This window comes from Arvicola amphibius, chromosome 3, assembly GCF_903992535.2.
Source record: "Arvicola amphibius chromosome 3, mArvAmp1.2, whole genome shotgun sequence".
In the NCBI taxonomy this organism is placed as follows: Eukaryota; Metazoa; Chordata; class Mammalia; order Rodentia; family Cricetidae; genus Arvicola; species Arvicola amphibius.
Window position 1 is genome coordinate 87,975,327 of NC_052049.1, and position 17,656 is coordinate 87,992,982.

The window sequence follows — 17,656 nt, forward strand, 5'->3', positions numbered from 1 at the left end:
CAGGAAGGGCACAGAAAACATTTTAACATTGTAATAACAAATCAGAATCTCAACAGGCAACTTTGTCTATCTGGGAGGAAACCACAGTTCAAAGGAGGGAGGGAACGATTTCAGACATCAAGAGGCAGATAGGGTTATCAAGGACTGCATTCCATGCACTAGGAAATGTTTGGTCAACAAGAGATATAATAACAAAAACAAAATTACTAATATATAAGACATTGTCTTGATCCGCCAACTTTATAGCTCTGAATCCTGGAAAATAAACTGATCCTCAGAACAGTGGCTGAATTTATTTGAGATGGCATTTCTGAGGAGGGTTCTCATCATTATACAAAGAGATAGGCTGTGTAATGATGACACTAAGAAACATCTCTATCTGTAGAAGGAAGGTAAACTACAGAATATGGTAATTTGGCTTGAGATATTTTGGTCATATTATGAGAATGAATGACAGCATATATCCAAAGATAACACTCCTTGGAGCAACTCACAGAATAAGGCAAAGAGGAAGGCCCAAAGGAACACTGGATAGACATTATTAAGGAAGACTGTAGAACCTTGTGTTTGACAATAATAGAAACATCTAGGACTGCCCAGAACAAGAAAAGCTGGAGAATTTCCATAAAATAGCTGCTCATGCATGTTTAAGAATTGTTGGGGCATAAATGATAAAGATGAAATGAGTGTTTCATGGAGTCTAGTTATGGTTTCCATACTCCACATCAATTTATTTTGTCAAATTTTAAATATTGTGAATTTTCAATCAAGTAATTAACTTAGAATATTTAACATATACATGTATGTGACCAGGTTATTCTTGATTTTTACTTCCTGAATCTTATTAGCATTGTTTAGCAGGGCTTTATTTGAAACTACTTTATATTTATGAATATGTAAAGAGATCACAGGAAGAGAATAAGGTCAATACCAAGATAGTATTCATGTCTATATCTTTCTGTGATTTAATTATTTTTAAATTAGAGCCATAATGAAACAACATCAAAAGTAAAAAGAACATATATATGCTTCATGAATTCATTAATGATGATATTTTGTCTTTAAAATTCTTAAATTTCTAAAGCAACATAAATCAAATAAAATCTATTAGGTTCCTGTGTACTATCCTTCAACTTTTAAAGAGAAGAAAATATTTTACTTTTACTTCTCTAAATATGTAATTTTAAACTAATGTACAGATTTATTTGAATATATTTTGTATTAGATGCATATGAATATATGTAGACATATTACTAAATGTAATGTAAATGTTCTTATTTCTATCTTCTTTTCTATATCATTATTTATCTATCATCCCAAGGATAATAGGAAACTCATATTTCCTTTGTTATCCTGTGGCATACCCATGTGAAGGAGGCATATTTAGCCTAATAAGAAGATAAGCCTCTCAATGTCTGTCTTATATTCCATGAGTGAACAAAGAAATTGAAATGAGTCATTCTCTTTCTATTCTAATTTTCCCAAATAATGGGAACAGAAATATGCAAACCTACTGCCTGGTTGCCAGCACATGCATGGATGTTCCTCTAACTCATATTGTGGTTGTTGGTAGCAGTCTACCTCTGGTATTTCTAGAACATTGTTCCAGTACATATGTATAGATGATTGATATGAAAGGTTTAGCTGCTGAACACAGAAAGGCAGCATATATAGAGAGATCAAATTTATCACAAAACTAAGCAAGCCTTTATTATTTTCTTACCAATTAACAAGAATAACATACTTTTCTTTCTCCAAACCCACCCTGCCCCCAAGCCTTTTCACCTGAGGGGTCCTTGGAACCCTGCAACACAGCCTGCTCCAGTGCTGAGGGGGCAGGAGAGGTGAGTCAGTGGTCACACAGCTTGACAGCTGGAAGCACCACTCTCTGGGACCTTCCGAGTGGGACAGAAACCTGGGTTCCCTCCCAAACTCCCTGGCTTTTCTGGCTAGCCAGTGGGAAATGTTCCTGCCTTTGGGCTTTCCCCCAACCCACCCTGTGCCCAAGCCTGCCTTTTTATCTGTGAGGTCCTTGGAATCCTGCAACACAGCCTGCTCCAGTGCTAAGGAGACCTAAGAGAGAGCAGACCAGGAAAAACTCCCAAGTACTCAGCCACAGCAAAAATTGAACCAAGACACCAAGACACTGTTGGCCTCATTTGAAGGAAGAAATGGGTATGCAACAATGCAAAAATTCCTTCAAGATCGTAAAAAACAACATGGTAACACAGAATCCAGTTAGAATTTAACAACAATACTACCCCTAAAGTGTACAAACTCAGGGAAACTGAACAGTCATCTACTGAACCAGACCTGGGTCAAGGAAGAAATAAATTTAAGTCTTCCTTGAATTCAATGAAAATGAATGCACAACATATCCAAACCTATGGGACACTATGAAAGCAGTGCTAAGTGGAAAGTTCATAGCATTAAGTGCCCATGTAAAGAAAACAAAGAAAGCTCACATTAGTAAGTAAGCAGCACACCTGAAAGCTCTAGAATAAAAGAATCAGACTCACCAAGGAGGAGTAGAAGACTAGAAATAATTAAACTGAGGGCTGAAATCAACAAAATAGAAATACAGAAAACAATCCAAAATATCAATGAAAAAAAAGCTGATTTTTTGAGAAAATCAAGATTCACAAAGCCTTATCCAAACTAATCAAAAGGCAGAGAGAAAACACCTAATAAACAAAATCAGAAATGACAAAGGAGACATAACAACAGACACTGGGGAAATTCAGAGAATCATTAGGTCTTACTAAAGAGGCCTGTGCTCCAAAATTGGAAAATGTAAAAGAAAGAAACATTTTTTAGATAGATACCATATACCAACATTAAATCAAGACCAGGTGAGCAATTTAAAAAGACCTATAAGTTGTGAGGAAATAGAAGCTGTCATAAAAAACTCCCAAACAAAAAAAGCCCAGTTCCAGATGGTTTTAATTCAGAATTCTACCAGAACTTTCAAGAAAAGCTAATACCTACACTCCTCAATGTGTTCTACATAATAGAAACAGAAGGGTCATTGCCAAACTCTTTTTATGAAGCTACAGTTACCGTGATAGCAAAACTGCCCAAAGACTCTACCAAGAAAGGGAATTACAGACCAGTCTCACTCATGAACATCAACGCAAAAATTCTCAATAAAATACTGGCAAACAGAATCCAATAACACACCAAAATATCATCCATTATGATCAAGTAAACTTCATCCTAGAGATGCAGGTCTGGTCAAAATACAAAAATCTATCAACATAATCAATTGTGTAAATAAACTAAAAAAAAAGATAATTTTATAAGATGCCAAAAAGCATTTGACAAAATTCAACACCCCTTTATGATAAAGATATTGGAGAGATTATGGATAAAATGAGCATATCTACATATAATAAAAGCAATATGCAGCAAACCGACAGCTAACATCAAATTAAATGGAGAGAAACCTAATGTGGTTCCACTAAAATCAGGACCAAGACAAGGCAGTCCACTCTCTCCATATCTCTTCAACACAGTGTTTAACATTCTAACAATAGTAATAAACAACATAAAGAGATGAAAAGGATTCAAATTAGAAAGAAGAAGTCAAACTTTTGTTATTTGTGGATGATATAATAATGTACATAAGTGACCACAAAATCTCTACCAGAGAACTCCTACAGCTGATAAATACCTTCAGTGATATGGCAGGATCAACTCACAAATATCAGTAGCCCTCCTATACACAAAGCCCTCCTATATACATAAAGAAGTTGAGATGGAAATCAGAGAAACATCACCTTTCACAATAGCCACAAATAGCATAAAGTATCTTTGGGTAACACTAACCAAGGAAGTGAAAGACCTGTTTGGGAAGAACTTTATATCTTTGAAGAAAGAAATTGAAGAAGATTCCCCAAAATGGAAAGACCTTCCATGCTCATGGATAGGAAGAATTAACATAGTAAAAATGGCAATTCTAACAAAGGCAATCTATAGACTCAATGCAATCAGCATCAAAATCCCACTACAATTCCTCACAGAGACAACAATAATTCTTGAGAGAATTTATTGTTCATTGAGAGAACAATAATCAACTTTATATGGAATAACAAAAACCAAGGATAGCCAAAACAATCCTATACAATAAAGGAAATTCCAGAGGCATTACAATGCCTGACATCAAGCTCTATTACAGAGCTAAGGTCATGAAACTAACATGGTATTGGCATAAATACAGAGATGTTGACCTATGAAATTGAATTGAGACAACACATATTAATCCACGTACATAGGAACACTTGATATTTGACAAAGAATCTAAAATTATACAATGGAAAAGGAAAGCATCTTCAACAAATGGTGCTGGCATAACTGGATGTCATCCTGTAGAAGAATGATAATAGATCCATATCTATCACCATGCATAAAACTCAGGTCTAAATGGATTGAAGACCTCAATATAAATACAACCACACTGGACCTCACAGAGGAAGAAGTAGCCTTCAATGCATAGACACAGGAGACCACCTCCTAAGTATAACACCAATATCACAGACAATAAGAGCAACAATGAATAAATGGGACTTCCTGAATCTGAGAAGATTCTGTAGAGGAAAGGACACAGTTATAAGACAAAATGGCAACCTAAGAATGGGAGATCTTCACCAACCCCACATCAGGCAAAGGCCTGATCTCCAAAATAAATAAAGAACTCAAGAAATTAGACATTAAAATTCTAAATAACCCAATTAAAAATTGGGGTACTGAACTGAACAGTGAATTCTCAACAAAAGAATTTAAAATGTTCAAACAATACTTGAAGACACATTCAATCAACTTCCTTAGCAATCAGGGAAATGCAAATCAAAACAACTTTGAGATACCATCTTACACCTTTCATCAGCATCTAAAACACCAATGATAGCTTATTCTGGAGAGGATATAGAGTAAGGGAAACACTCATCCATCACTGGTGTAAATGCAAACTTGTGCAACCAATTTGAAAATCACTGTGACGTTTTCTCAGAATATAGGGAGCCAACATACCATAGTATCCAGCAATACCACTCTTGGTAATATACCAAAAAGATGCTCAAACATAGTTCAAAAGAATTTGTTTACCTATGTTCATAGCAGCATTATTTGTAATAGCCAGAATCTGGAAACAACCTAGATGCCCCTCAATGGAAGAATGGATGAAGGAAATGTGGCACACCTACATATTAGATTACTACGCAGTGGTAAAAAAGAACAATGACATCTTGAATTTTGTATTAAAATGGGTTGAAGTAGAAAACACTATCCCAAGTGAGATAACCCAGACCCCAAAATATGAATATGGCACATACTCACTTATATGTGGATACTAGCCATAAACAAAGGACATTGAGCCTACAGTTCATGATCCTAGAGAATCTAAGTAATAAGATACACCTAAAGAAAAAATAGAAGCAGACAAGATAGCCTGACAAAATTTGGGAGCATGGGGTGGGAATAGAATGAAGGGGAGAATGGGAAGAAGAGGAGAGAAGGGGAGGGTTGGGAAAGCTTGAGGGAATTGAATTGATGAGATGGAGGAAGGACATATATGAAAGCAAGAAAAGAGATATTTTGATTGAGGGAGCCATTTGGGGGTTAGCCAGAAACCTGATTCTAGAAAACTTCCCAGTAATCAACAAGCCAACCCTAAGCAATAAAATGCATGCCTGAACTGGCCTTGCCCTATAGTCAGACTGATGATTATCTTAAATATCACCATAGAAACTTTATCTAACAAAAGATGGATACAGAGACAGAGATTCACATTAGAACAATGGACTGAAGAGCAGAAGGAAGGAGAATATGAACAAGGAAGTCAAGACCATGAGGGGTTTACTCACTGAGACAATGTGCCTGAGCTAATGGGAACTCACCAACTCTAACTAGACTGGGAATGAATGACCATGGGATCAAACTAGTACCTCTGAATGTGTTTGACAGTTGGGGCAGATTGAGGGGTCAAAAACAATGGCACTGGGATTTGTCTCTACTGCAAGTACTGGCTTTTTGATATCCTATTCTCTTTGGATGTATACCTTGCTTAACCAGGATGTAGTGGGGAGGGCCTTGGACTTTCCACAGGGCAGGGTACCTTTCCCTCTTTTAAGATTGGAGGGGGTGAGGGGATGGTGTGTGAAGAGAGTGGGAGGGAAGTAGGAGGAGGGGAGAAAGTAGGAATTTGGATTGGTATTTTTTAAGTAATAAAATAAAATAATAAAAAACAAGTATAACATAATTTGAAAGCTGCAGCAACTGCAAAGCTATGAAAATCAAACTATCTTTTCAAGACACCTAGAAAGTTGGGAAGAATAGCAATATATAATTAAAATAATCATCAAGGCTATAGTGATGACTCCCTAATAAAAGTCAATGCCAATTACAACAGGCAATAACCATGACCAGGAACACAGATCTTTTCTAGCCAGGCATTTACACTCATGCTCATAGAAACATAAAAATATACATAGTCATACATGTAATATCTGTAAAAAAATAAGGTATAGAATACCCAGAGAAGTAAAGCAAGAAAATGTTCAAAGTAGTATTCAAATGTCTTCAAGGCAAATACATTAGGCTTGAAAAACTCAGAAACTATAGGAGACAGTGTCTGGGTAATGTACAAAATGGTAACTGATGTTCACCATTCTATTTCATAATAAGATAATGATATTTGAGCTATATTACGTTTATAGTTAACATGTGGCTATAAAAGTTTTGAACATTAATAAAATGTATATTTGCAGGTACTAAAAGATCAAAACTATTCTCTTATTAAAACTTCTAGTAACATTATTTTTAAATATAATTAAATCATTAACATCTTAATTTTTCGGGGCTGGAAAGATGGCTCAATGGTTAAGAGCATTGCCTGATCTTCCAAAGGTCCTGAGTTCAATTCCCAGGAACCACATGGTAGCTCATAACCATCTATAATGAGGTCTGGTGCCCTTTTCTGGCTAACTGTATACATAATAAATAAATAAATAAATATTTTTTAAAAATCTTAATTTTTCTACCTTCAATACCTCTAGTGTGTCCCTTCTTCCCTCTCAATTTTATTGACTCATCTTCAATTGCTATTTAATATATAAATATACCCTATTTATAAATTTATTTACATACATAGATGTGATTTTATATAAGATAAAATTATGAAAATGTGAATTTGTTTGCCTGCTTTTGGAATTTGGTATGAGAAAATATATCCCATATATAATGTGAATATCACTTGTCAAAATTTTATCAAGTACAAAAAAATAGAAAAATAATAAATCAAAAACAATATATGGATAGAATTTTTTTGTCAGTGTGGCATAAAGATCACAGTAACACTCAAGATGTTGTGGGTATTTAAACAGTTTTTTTTTTCTTGGTAGGACCATGAAAGACTAAAGTCAAAATCAAGTAATACATCATGGAAGGCAAGGTACCTTTGTGATAAGTTTCCTTAAGGCTTTCTTCATATCCCTATTCCTTAGGCTATAAATAAAGGGGTTCAGCATTTGAGGGAGGACAGTGTACATCATATATGAAATTGTAGTGATCTGAGGTGAAACAGTAATTGCAGAGCTGACATAAACCCCCACTGCTGCCCCATAGAATAATGACACTACTACAAAGTGAGACCCACAAGTGGAAAAGGCTTTATACCTTCCTCTCATTGAAGATATTCTCAAAATAGAAGAGACAATTTGAGTATAAGAGAAAACTATTCCAGAGATTGGAATGCCACCAAATATAAATGTTGCAAGATATATCAGGATATAGTTGATGAGAGTATCAGAACAGGCAAGCTTAATGACCTGAGCCAGTTCACAGAAGAACAGAGGAAGTTGAAGGTTTGTGCAAAATGAGACCCTCAGTATCATGAGGCACTGTAATAAACTGTTCACTATGCTAATGGTCAGTGACAATAGAATTAGCAGACTACAGAATTTTGGATTCATAATTACTGTGTAGTTAAGGGGATGGCAAATAGCTGCATAGCGGTCATAAGCCATTGCAGCAAGGACACAGCTTTCTAATACAGCAAAATTCAAAACAAAGCAGGCCTGAGTAAGACAGCCCATGTAACTGATGCTCTGATCCTGTGTGTGGATGTTTTTCAGCATATTGGGGACTGTTGTTGTACTAAGGCAGATGTCAGTAAATGAAAGTTTGGAGAGAAAGAGGTACATGGGTGTTTGTAGATGGGCTTCAGAGCTGACCGCAAGAATGATGAGCAGATTTCCTAGAACTGTGACCAGATACGCAAAGAGGAACAGGCCAAAGATGAGGGGCTCCATTTTAGCATCATGTGTCAGTTTCAATAGAAAAAAGTAGGAGTTGCTTGTTTCATTTCCAGGTGTCATGTTGATGATAAACCTAACGAAAACAGAGTAGAATAAAAACTTTAAAGACCATGCTTCATCATCACTTGGAGGCATGTTAGATATCAAAGTTATACTCTAAACCCAAACATATTCTTCAGTCTCATTTAAGAGATAAACCAGTAGATAATACGTATAATTTCATGCAGTTGGTTTTTATACATGCTGATATTTTTTACTTAAATATATTCTATATTTTGGTATGGAAGTTCTTACATGTTGACATACATGTAGAGGACAGACTGAGATTTAAAGAAAGAAAAATGTAAACCCAATTTTTGTTATCTATATAGTCTCTCAAGTAATGGTCAAACACACAAAGAGAGAGAGAGAGAGAAAGAGAGAGAGAGAGAAGCAGACAGAAAAAGACGGAGGGAGTAAAGGAAAGAAGGAAGAAGGGAGAAAGAGAAACTAAAACTAGTAACAGCATACAAGACAAAATATATCATATATCATTGTTATCTTTTCACATTTTGTTATTTTACTTTACCTTATCCTCCCATTTACTCATAAATTTCATAATTTCCTTTTTCCTCACAGGGTATAAACTTAATTGTTTTTACCAATCATAATTTCATTGTCCATTTATCTATTTTTTTCTAATGTGAGTACATCAGCAATGAACATGAATACAAAATACTCTGTAGTTACAATATAGAGGCCCTTATATTGAAATATAATTGAATATTTGCTTTTATCCAGTGTGAGTGGTGTGATAGTAATGATGGCTAATGCCCTGGATTTTGTAAGCTATATTTTCAGTTTTTCTTTGAAAATCCTGCATCAATGATTTTCATAGTGATTTTCCTAGCTTAACTTCCCAGAAGCAGAAATAATGTCTTGTCTTTCTTTCTTATCTTGCCAACATTTTCTCTCAGAAGAACATATTTTTAGCATAAACTCATTCATATATTTTTTCAAAGTGCTGAAGTGAATTAAATGAAAATTTATCTTTTCAATCAGGAATATTTCACACAGTATAAAAAGAGAAAATTTTTGTCTAAAATTATATGATATTTTTAAGAAATAGTCATCAAATATTGGATTAAACACACATGTGGAGAGATTATATGTAATTGAGGCTTCATGTTTTTCACTACCATCCTGGTTATACAAGAGAACACTTAGTAATGTGTGAATATAATCACAATATATTGGTGATTAGCATATAAAACTCCGGGAGAGAATTTTCCTATGTGAAATATTTAAGATATGCAGAGTTCTACTTATGTGTTTGTAAACTTTCAGTGGGCTAAGCCATTATTTACTAATTGTAAGATGAGATTCAGGGGCCCAGTATGATACAGATGAGAACACAATTTTTCAAGAAGTGAGGTTCTGAATGCTGTGTTTGCTCACTAGAAAATAGATGATTGTATGTGTTTGAATTGCTTGTTCATAGTAACCACCCTAGCCATCAATTCTATCACACCACTCACACTGGATAAAAGCAATTATATTTCAGTGTGTCTTGATTAACACCAGGAAAGGTTTTGTTTCTTGAAGTAAACAGAACAAAAGAACTCATCATAAAAATCAATACATAATAATATTTATGCCATTTTTTAAAAAAATTTCTAATATATGAACCCTTTCAAAGGCTCTAAAATTTCATCATAAAGAATTATATGTAATAGAAATTGGAAACAGAACAGAAAACATATATAGCATGAGCATTATGAAAAAGGAAGGGTAGATGTAGGAGCAGGGAAGTAGATATCTTAATTAAGGGAGCCATTTTAGTGTTGGCAAGAGACTTGACTCGGGAGGGGTTCCCAGGTGTCCAAGGAGATGTCCCCAGCTTGTTCCTTGGGCAGCAGAGGAGAGGGTGTCTGAACTGGCCTTATCCTATAGCCACACTGATGAATATCTTGCATATCACCATAGAACCTTCATCTGGCGATGGATGGAGATAGAGCCAGAGACCCACATTGGAGCACTGGACTGAGTTCTCAAGGTCAAAATGAGGAGCAGAAAGAGGGAGAACATGAACAAGGAAGTCAGGACCGCGAGGGGTGCATCTCGCCACTGAGACAGTGGGACTGATCTAATGAGAGATCACTAAGGCCAGTTGTACTGGGACTGTTGGAGCATGTGATCAAACTGGACTCTCTGAATGTTGTTGACCATGGAGGCTGACTGAGAAGACAAGGACAATGGCACTGAGTTTTGATTCTACTGCATGTGGGAGCCTAGTCTGTTTGGATACTCACCTTCCTGGGGGGAGCCGGGAGGACCTTGGACTTCCCATAGGGTAAGAAACCCTGACTGCTCTTTGGGCTGGAGAGGGAACCGAAGGGGGAGTTGAGGGAAGGGAGGGAAGTCGGAGGAAGGGAAGAGGTGGAATTTTTCAATAAAAAATAAATTTAAAAAAAAATCAAAGAAAGAATGCTAAAATGTCTTATGGAACATTTGTCATGTAGAAAAATGTAGACTTAAAAAGATATGAAACTTTATACTACTTGCAGCAATATCTATAAAGAAATAATAAATAGCAAGAATTGATACATAAATGAGTTAGATATATAAAGCATACCTTATCAAAATAATAACTATGCGTAAAGAGATTAGAAATGGCTATCAAGAAATTACCTTGCTCAGGAAGATAAAAATCTTCCTGCATATGAAATACAGATAAAACAGGTGAACATTAGCTTCTCAGGCAATATTTTCTGTAGTAGTAGGCATAGGTTTTTCTTCCTGAAGTAGGTAGATCTATTGAATGAAATATTCTCAGACTCTTTCTTACTCTTTCTAACCTCCTAAACGTTGAATATTCAATGTTTCTCATTAAAGTAACTATGACACTATCATTAAAATCCCTTGAGGGCTTACCACTAAGGAAGAAAGCATAGATGTGACTTCATCACCAGTAATATAATGAATCCTTGAGAGAATATTCCTCATTCAGTGTTTCTAGACATCTTTACCTATTATTATCACTTCCTTCATACATTAAGAATACCACTCTTAGGCATATACCCAAGGGATGCTCAATCATATTTGTTCAACTATGTTCATAGAAGCATTATTTTTAATAGCCAGAATATGGAAACAGCCTAGATGCCTCTCAACCAAAGAATGGATAGAGAAAACGTGGCACATTTATACAATAGCATACTACTCAGCTGTAAAAAAAAGAATGACAGCTTGAATTTTGCATACAAAAGAATGGAATTAAAAAAATTAAAGAATGGAATTAGAAAACACTATTCTGAGTGATAAATTTGGGAGCATGGAGGTGGGGGAGAAGGGAGGGTAGAAAGGGAAGAGGAGAAAAGAAGGGGAGGAATGAGGAGAACTTCAGGAAATGGGTTAATTGAGAAGGAGGGATGTCAGAGATGAGAGCAGGAAAAAAGATATCTTGATTGACGGAACCATTGTACGGTTAGCAGAAATCTGGCTCTAGAGAAATTCCCCAGGAATCCACAGGAATGACCCCAGCTAAGACCCGAAGCAAGAGAGTGGTATGGTTCTGATCTTGACTTGCCTCGTAGTCAGACTGATGAAGATCTTAAATATCATCCTAGAGCCTTCATCCAGAAAGTGATTTCCATCAGAGGCAGAGACCCACATCAGAGCACTGGACTGAGCTCCCAAAGTCCAGTTGAAGAGTAGGAGGAAGAGTAGGAGAAAATGAGCAAAGAGTTCAAGACCATAATGGGTACACCCACTGAAAGTCTGCCTAAAGTAATGGAAGCTCACAAACTCAAGCTGGATAGGGAAGGAACAAGTATAGGACCAAAGTAGTCCCTCTGATTGTGGTTGACAGTTTCATGTCTGGGGCAGACTGAAGGGTCACTGGCAGTGGCACTAGAATTTATTCCCACTGCATGTACTGGCTTTTTGGGAACTTATTCTCTTTGGATGGACACCTTGCACAGCCTAGATATAGTAGGGAGGACTTTGGACCTTGTCCAAAGCAATGTGACTTATCCTCTCCAAGGAATGGATGGGGGTGGGGTGGGAGCATATCTGTATGGAATGGAAGGAGTGCAGGTAGTGGGAACTTGGATTGGTATGTATAATGAAAAAAGATTGTTTTCTTTTTTAAAAGAAATTTAAAAATGAAAAAGAATCAATGAAACAAGAAGCTGGTTCTTGGAGAAAATCAACAAGATTGACAAACCCTTAGCCAAACTAATCAAACGGCAGAGGGAGAACACGCAAATTAATAAGATCAGAAATGAAAAGGGGGACATAACCACAGACACAGAGGAAATTCAGAGAATCATTAGATCTTACTACAAAAGCCTGTATGCCACAAAATTGGAAAATGTAAAAGAAATGGACAGTTTTTTAGATAAATACCATATTCCAAAGATAAACCAGGACCAGATAAATGCTCTAAATTGTCCTGTTAGTCGCGAAGAATTAGAAACTGTTATCAGAAACCTCCCTATCAAAAAGAGCCCAGGACCAGATGGTTTCAATGCGGAATTCTACCAGAACTTCCAAGAAGACCTAATACCTATACTCCTTAAGGTATTTCATAATATAGAAACATAAGAGTCACTGCCAAATTCCTTCTATGAAGCTACAGTCGCCCTGATACCTAAACCACACAAAGACTCAACCAAGAAAGAGAATTACAGGCCAATCTCACTCATGAACATTGACACAAAAATTCTCAATAAAATACTGGCAAACCGAATCCAAGAACACATTAGAAAAATTATCCATTACGATCAAGTAGGCTTCATCCCAGAGATGCAGGGCTGGTTCAACATACGAAAATCTATCAATGTAATCCATCATATAAATAAACTGAAGGAAAAAAATCATATGGTCATCTCATTAGATGCTGAAAAAGCATTTGACAAAATTCAGCACCCTTTTATGATAAAGGTCTTGGAGAGATTAGGGATACAAGGGTCATTCCTAAATATAATAAAAGCTATTTACAGCAAGCCGACAGCTAACATCAAACTAAACGGAGAGAAACTCAAGGCTATCCCACTAAATTCAGGAACACGACAAGGCTGTCCACTCTCTCCTTATCTCTTCAATATAGTGCTTGAAGTTCTAGCAATAGCAATAAGACAACATAAGGGAATCAAGGGGATTCAATTTGGAAAGGAAGGAGTTAAACTTTCATTATTTGCAGATGATATGATAGTATACATAAGCGACCCCAAAAACTCCACCAAAGAACTCTTACAGCTGATAAACTCCTTCAGTATCATGGCAGGTTACAAGATCAACTCCAAAAAATCAGTCGCCCTCCTATACACAAAGGATAAGGAAGCAGAGAGGGAAATCAGAGAAGTATCACCTTTCATAATAGCCACAAATAGCATAAGATATCTGGGAGTATCTCTAACCAAGGAAGTGAAGGATTTATTTGACAAGAACTTTAAGTCTTTGAAGAAGGAAATTGAAGAGGATACCAGAAAATGGAAGGATCTCCCCTGCTCGTGGATTGGGAGGATCAACATAGTAAAAATGGCAATTCTACCAAAAGCAATCTATAGATTCAATGCAATCCCAATCAAGCTCCCATTAAAATTCTTCACAGAGATTGAGAGGACAATAATCAACTTTATATGGAAAAACAAGAAACCCAGGATAGCCAAAACAATCTTATACAATAAAGGTTCTTCTGGAGGCATTACCATCCCTGACTTCAAACTCTATTACAAAGCTACAGTATTGAAAACAGCTTGGTATTGGCATAAAAACAGAGAAGTTGACCAATGGAATCGTATAGAAGACCCGGATCTTAAACCACAAACCTATGAACACCTGATTTTTGATAAAGGAGCCAAAAATACACAATGGAAGAAAGAGGGCATCTTCAACAAATGGTGCTGGCATAACTGGATGTCAACCTGTAGAAGAATGAAAGTAGATCCATATCTATCACCATGCACAAAACTCAAGTCCAAATGGATTAAAGACCTCAATATTAATTTGAACACATTGAGCTTGATAGAGGAGAAAGTGGGAAGTACTCTACAACAAATGGGCACAGGGAACCGTTTCCTACGCATAACCCCAGCTGCACAGACATTAAGGGCAACATTGAATAAATGGGACCTCCTGAAGTTGAGCAGCTTCTGTAAAGCAAAGGACATTGTCACTAAGACACAAAGGCAGCCTACTGACTGGGAAAAGATTTTCACCAACCCTGCAACTGACAAAGGTCTGATCTCTAAAATATATAAGGAACTCAAGAGACTAGACGGTAAAATGCCAATTAACCCAATTAAAAAATGGGGCACTGAACTGAACAGAGAATTCTCAACAGAAGAAGTTCGAATGGCCAAAAGACACTTAAGGTCATGCTCAACCTCCCTAGCTATCAGGGAAATGCAAATCAAAACAACTTTGAGATATCATCTTACACCTGTCAGATTGGCTAAAATCCAAAACACCAATAATAACCTTTGCTGGAGAGGTTGTGGGGTAAGGGGTACACTCATCCATTGCTGGTGGGAATGCAAACTTGTGCAACCACTTTGGAAAGCAGTGTGGCGGTTTCTCAGGAAATTCGGGATCAACCTACCCCAGGACCCAGCAATTCCACTATTGGGAATCTACCCAAGAGATGCCCAATCATACAACAAAAGCATATGCTCATCTATGTTCATAGCAGCATTATTTGTAATAGCCAGATCCTGGAAACAACCTTGATGCCCTTCAGTGGAAGAATGGATGAAGAAACTGTGGAATATATACATGCTAGAATACTACTCAGCGGTAAAAAACAATGACATCTTGAATTTTGCAGGCAAATGGATGGAAGTAGAAAACACTATTCTGAGTGAGGTAACCCAGACCCAAAAAGATGAACATGGGATGTACTCACTCATAATCGGTTTCTAGCCATAATTAAAGGACATCGAGCCTATAAATTTGGGATCATTGAGAAGATAATAAGAAGGTGAACTCCCAAAAAAAGATATAGTAATCCTCCTGGATATTGGAAGTAGACACGATCGCCAGGCAAAATTGGGAACTTGAGGGTTGGGCAAGACTGGGCCAAGGGAAGATGGGGAGAGAAAAGTGTGTAGGGAAGAACGGGGGGAGCTCGGAGGAATGGGGTGCTTGGGATATAGGAAGGGTGGATATGGGAGCAGGGAAGCATATATCCTAATTTAAAGAGCTACCTGAGGGTTGTCAAGAGACTTGACCCTAGAGGGGTTCCCAGGTTTCCAGGGAGATGCCACCAGTTAGTCCCTTGGGCAGCTGAGGAGAGGGAGCCTGAAAAGGCCAGTTCCTATAGCCATACTGATTAATTTCTTGCATATCACCATAGAACCTCCACCTGACGATAGATGAAGAAAATGACAGAGCCCCACATTGGAGCACCAGACTGAGCTCCCAAGGTCCTGATGAGGAGCAGAAGGAGAGAGAACATGAGAAAGAAAGTCAGGACCGTGAGGGAACCTCCAGCTGGCGACAGATGGGGAAGGTGACTGAGCCCCACATTGGAGCACTGGACTGAGCTCCCAAGGTCCTGATGAGGAGCAGAAGGAGCGAGAACATGAGGGAGAAAGTCAGGAACGAGAGGGGTGCGTTCACTCATGGAGACGGTGGGACAGAACTAATGGGAGATCACCAACTCCAGTTGGAATGGGACTGATGGATCATGCGACCAAACCCGTCTCTCTGAATGTGGCCAACAGCGGGGGCTGACTGAGAAGCAAAGACAATGGCTCTGGGCTCTGATTCTTCTGCATGGACGGGCTCTGTGGGAGCCTTCTCAGCTTGGTCGATCACCTTCCTGGACCAGGGGGGAGTTGGGAGGACCCTGGTCTTAGCATAGAATGGGGAACCCTGATGGCTCCTTGGCCTTGAGAGGGAGGGAGGGGAGGTATGGGTGAAGGGGAGGGGAGGGAAGGGGGAGAAGGAGGGGAGGGTAGGGGGAGGAGGAGGGGAGGGAGGGGGGAGAAGGGAAGGAGATGGAAATTTTTAAATATAAAAAAAAATAAACCATGAGGAAAAAAACAAAACAAAACAAAAAAAAAAAAAAACAAAGAAAAAAAAAGAAAAAAAAAAGATAGTCAGGCATGGCAGCACACACCTTTAATCCCAGCACTAGGGAGGCAGAGGCCAGCAGATTTTTTAGTTCAAAGCCAGCTGGTCTCTAGAGCGAGTTCCAGGACAGCTAGGGCTATACAGAGAAACCCTGTCTTCAAAATAATAATAATTATGATGATGATGGTGATAATGATGAAAAGACCATTTTACCTTCACTATCCTACATAGAACACTTAAGCCTTGCTCCTCAGTTGACTACTTTGGCTGCCTTGTGACAACTTAAAGAAACTCCATTTTATAATAGACATCCATCTTGATACCCATTAGCCATTGGTCTCTGACTCCAGTCCCTATAAGATACATTCCAAGTAACCCTGACTCAGTGACCCTCACCCAAAAATGATTACTTGTTATGGTAAGAGTACTTGCTTACACAGATAACAAAAGATTGTTCTGAGTTGCCTTAAGCACTTAACCTGACAGAAAAGATCAATTTTTGTTTGCTTGAGTAGATTTTGAAGATCTTCTTCTGGCTTTCACCTTTAAAAATTCTTCCCTCACCCCCGTTCTCATGGCAATCTCAATTTTGGCTCAGAGACTGTTTATCCTGCTAGCAGCAAATCAATAAATCTTTAATTATAAAAAAAAAAAAAAAGAAAACATTGTCAGGTATGGGTTCATGCCTGCACTTCTCAAGCCTGGGAGATGAAGGATCCAGGTTACTTTTGGCTATATAGGGAATTTGAGGCCAGCCTGAGCTACACAATACCCTGTACTCTTCCATTTGGGGGGGGGGGGGAGCAGGGGACATTAATCTTTTTCCTGGTCTCAGGGTTATGTAAGGGAGTCTATCTGCCACCTTCTGAGTATTTGAATGTAAATTGCTTTTCCTCCTCTGTCAGCTCTGAGGTCTGTTTCTTCCATGTTCTATGCTCTCTCATCCAGTTCATGCTTTCACTGCTGGGGATAAGAAAGCCTTGCTGAACCCAAATTATTGAAAACATATAAAATGTTTTCATCTTCTCCTGTAGCTCAGTTTGGATTTATTGTATGTCTGTGGATGACATTGAACTCCTGATCCTCCTGCCTTCACCCCCATATGGTGGGATTACATGTGTGTGCCAACATGCCAAGGCTCCCATCCAAGTATTACCCAGGCCCAACCCTGCTTGTCTTATGAGATCAGACAGTATGGTCATAGTCCAGGATGCCGGTAGTGTGATATGGGGTAGAGAAAAATGTTTCCATGTTATAAGAAGATAAGTACCAAGCAGTAACAT

General features: G+C 37.8%; 1 protein-coding gene across 1 annotated transcript; it reads right to left on the reverse strand.

Annotated features, from left to right (window-relative positions):
- Window positions 1-7,433: 7,433 nt before the first annotated feature.
- LOC119809277 (olfactory receptor 7G2-like) lies at window positions 7,434-8,384 on the reverse strand. Its single transcript, XM_038322133.1, has one exon. The coding sequence runs from the start codon at window positions 8,370-8,372 to the stop codon at window positions 7,434-7,436; it is 939 nt and encodes a 312-aa protein (XP_038178061.1). The 5' UTR covers window positions 8,373-8,384.
- Between the last annotated feature and the right edge of the window lie 9,272 nt (window positions 8,385-17,656).

What these genes read in the sequence shown, in the direction of transcription:
- LOC119809277 (XM_038322133.1), bottom strand. Translation starts at nt 8,372, where the DNA reads ATGACACCTGGAAATGAAACAAGCAACTCCTACTTTTTTCTATTGAAA.